Source organism: Nanorana parkeri, unplaced genomic scaffold (assembly GCF_000935625.1).
Source record: "Nanorana parkeri isolate BGI_ZX_2015 unplaced genomic scaffold, ASM93562v1 scaffold173, whole genome shotgun sequence".
In the NCBI taxonomy this organism is placed as follows: domain Eukaryota; kingdom Metazoa; phylum Chordata; class Amphibia; order Anura; family Dicroglossidae; genus Nanorana; species Nanorana parkeri.
This window is the reverse complement of record NW_017306441.1, coordinates 432,134-434,534: the sequence shown is the minus strand read 5'-3', so window position 1 is coordinate 434,534 and position 2,401 is coordinate 432,134. Positions and strand designations below refer to the sequence as shown.

Genomic DNA, 2,401 nt, shown 5'->3' with positions numbered 1-2,401 from the left:
TCAGCCATGAAGTCAGGCCCCAGTAACAAAGTGAGAGGCACAGAGAAGGCTTACCCGACCAATAAAAATAATGTTGGGCATTTTGTGATGTCCGCTCTTAGCAGGTCTACTTTTAAAAGTATAAAAAACTGAGTAAAAGTTCTCTTTTAGGTCCATCTCCGGGCAAATAGAAAACCACCTTCCAGCGATCCACGCCACCCCACCCCTTAAACTGATCTCTGGTGTTACTCACCTAACGCTGCAGTCATGTGACACTCTAGTCCCGAGAGTCTTCACATTTCCTGTGCACAGGAAGTGGGACGATTCTTCGGGTGCCCACAATAATGCCCAACAAGGACACTTCCTATTGGCTGTCCAGCAGCGGAGCCCTCTCAGGATCCAGAGGAGAAGTCAGCACGAGGGGACTGTCCGGAGCAGGGGAATCTGCAGCGCTGGCTTAGGGGTCCTCTGTACCCAGAAAAGGCGACAGAAAGGAATACGGGTGGCAGACATTGGTGAGTATATCTCTCTTCTCAAGGAAAGAAAAGGAAGTCCAGGATGGGTAAATAGAGTGTGGGAGGGGTCAATAATTGCCTGGAGATCAGCTTTAACATTGTAATAATCTCAATCTAGAAAACATTATCCGTCTGCTATACCTTTCTGCAGTGCTTTGGGTTGTCCCGCCAGAAAAACAAATCCACGTCACTATTCTATACGGTGTACATGTTTATTTGGCAGTTCTTGATCAAGCGGTGCCTGGTCTTATTCTGACAGTCACTGGCCATCCAGAGACTGTGTAAAGTGCTTGTCGGGGAAGGGAGGGAAGAGTTACATTGGGTGGAGAGAGAGAGAGAGGACAGATAGGACATAACATGGCAAGAAATAGAGAGAACAGTCCCATAGCGCCCTCCAGAGACCCCCCAGGGACAGCTTCTTAGACTGGTTCCATCTGCAGCTCCTCAAAGTCCCCCTCAATCGAATGTAAAGAAGCGTGAGAGCCGATGATGACAAGTGTGGCACCTGTGCAGGCAATTCAAGAAGAGAGAAGCATCTTGTCATCAAAGCAAGGTTAAATGTGACGTTTTTAGAGTCATTTGTTTTCTAGAGTGCATGTCAGGACAAAATTACATAAAAAAACCTAAACATTTGCAGTGCAGCTCTGCCATAAGGTGCACCGGTTCATAGGACGCAGGGAGGTTCTGTGACAGCAGCTGTAGTTAGTGACCGCTGAGACAGGTGGCGCTGTGATTACAGAGCCACGGTCTCAGTGATCACACAGAGCAGACGTTCTTCGTCTGCTATAAAGGTGAGCTCCTATGCCGTGGTCACAGGTCCCCCAGAGGAGCGGGGGACCCTTACATTTAGCTCTGCTTGTCCGGAGCAGGGCTAAATGTACAAGAACAACTCGCCCGCCGCCCGAAACTGCATGTCCCGGGCGTCAGGGATTTGTTTATAAGACGCACACACATTTTCCCCCGCCTTTTTGGGGGGAGGGAAAGTGTGTCTTATGGAGCGAAAAATACGGTACATACAATACATGCACATTTACCCAGGTTTTATCTCTAGAAAGACAATGCAAGGACAGAAAAATACCTGTTGATCTGCCAGACACGCACTCGGACAGGGGGGGGGGATCCCTGCAGGGAGCCGTGAGTGACAGTCACGGCTCTCTGCAGGGACAGGACCGAGAAGGGAGCGAGCGACGGTATGTGTTCGCTCACCTCCCGATCTACTGAGCCGACCTGTGACAGTCTTATTGTCACAGGTCGGCTAGAACTATGAGGTAAGTGAAAAGCACTCACCTCATAGTTCTCCTTAAAAGTCACATTTTTCCTCTCCCCCCCACATGCTGCTGTAAGGACTTACCTTAAATGATCCCTCGTGAGCCAATCATCATCTTCTTTCCAGTAGTTTTCAGGAGTTCCTCCAGCGCTGGTGCCGGTCTCTGATCCGGCGCTGACTGCTGCATCTTCCGTGTCCCACAGTGTCTGTCCACGTGCATTCTGCCGGGCTGCCTGCATTGACTTACCTTGTGTCTCTCCTCATCTCCCGGCCGAAGATCTCTACTGCGCATGCGTCCGCCCCATCATCTTGCTCGGCCGTTCGAGAAGCTTCAGACAGGAACGAGCGGATGAGACACAGGCAAGTAATTACCTTTTTTTGGTAACTTTCTTCTTTTTTTTTATGTCTTTGCATATCTCTACTGCTTGCTAGCAGTAGATGTATGCACAAAAAAGGAGTTTCATTCTACTTTAATCATCACTGAAGGCTCCAGCCTGTATGTGACCAATGTGTCGTAGTGGATAGTGATCACATGAACGGGAACCACTCTGGTTCCCAATTGTTAGTGCGGGATATGAGCTGTCAGGCAGGATTAAGAGCCTCCGCCAGCAAACAATGTCAGCTGCCGTCCTACAAAGGT

At 49.4% G+C, this 2,401-nt stretch overlaps 1 protein-coding gene across 1 annotated transcript in view; it reads right to left on the bottom strand.

The window, feature by feature from the left end:
- Window positions 1-667: 667 nt before the first annotated feature.
- Window positions 668-2,401, bottom strand: part of RABAC1 (Rab acceptor 1) — a 12,000-nt gene continuing 10,266 nt past the window's right edge. The window contains exon 5 of the mRNA XM_018554783.1: window positions 668-999. Coding sequence (XP_018410285.1) covers window positions 914-999 — 86 coding nt within the window. The 3' untranslated portion in view covers window positions 668-913. The remainder of the gene's footprint in view (window positions 1,000-2,401) is intronic.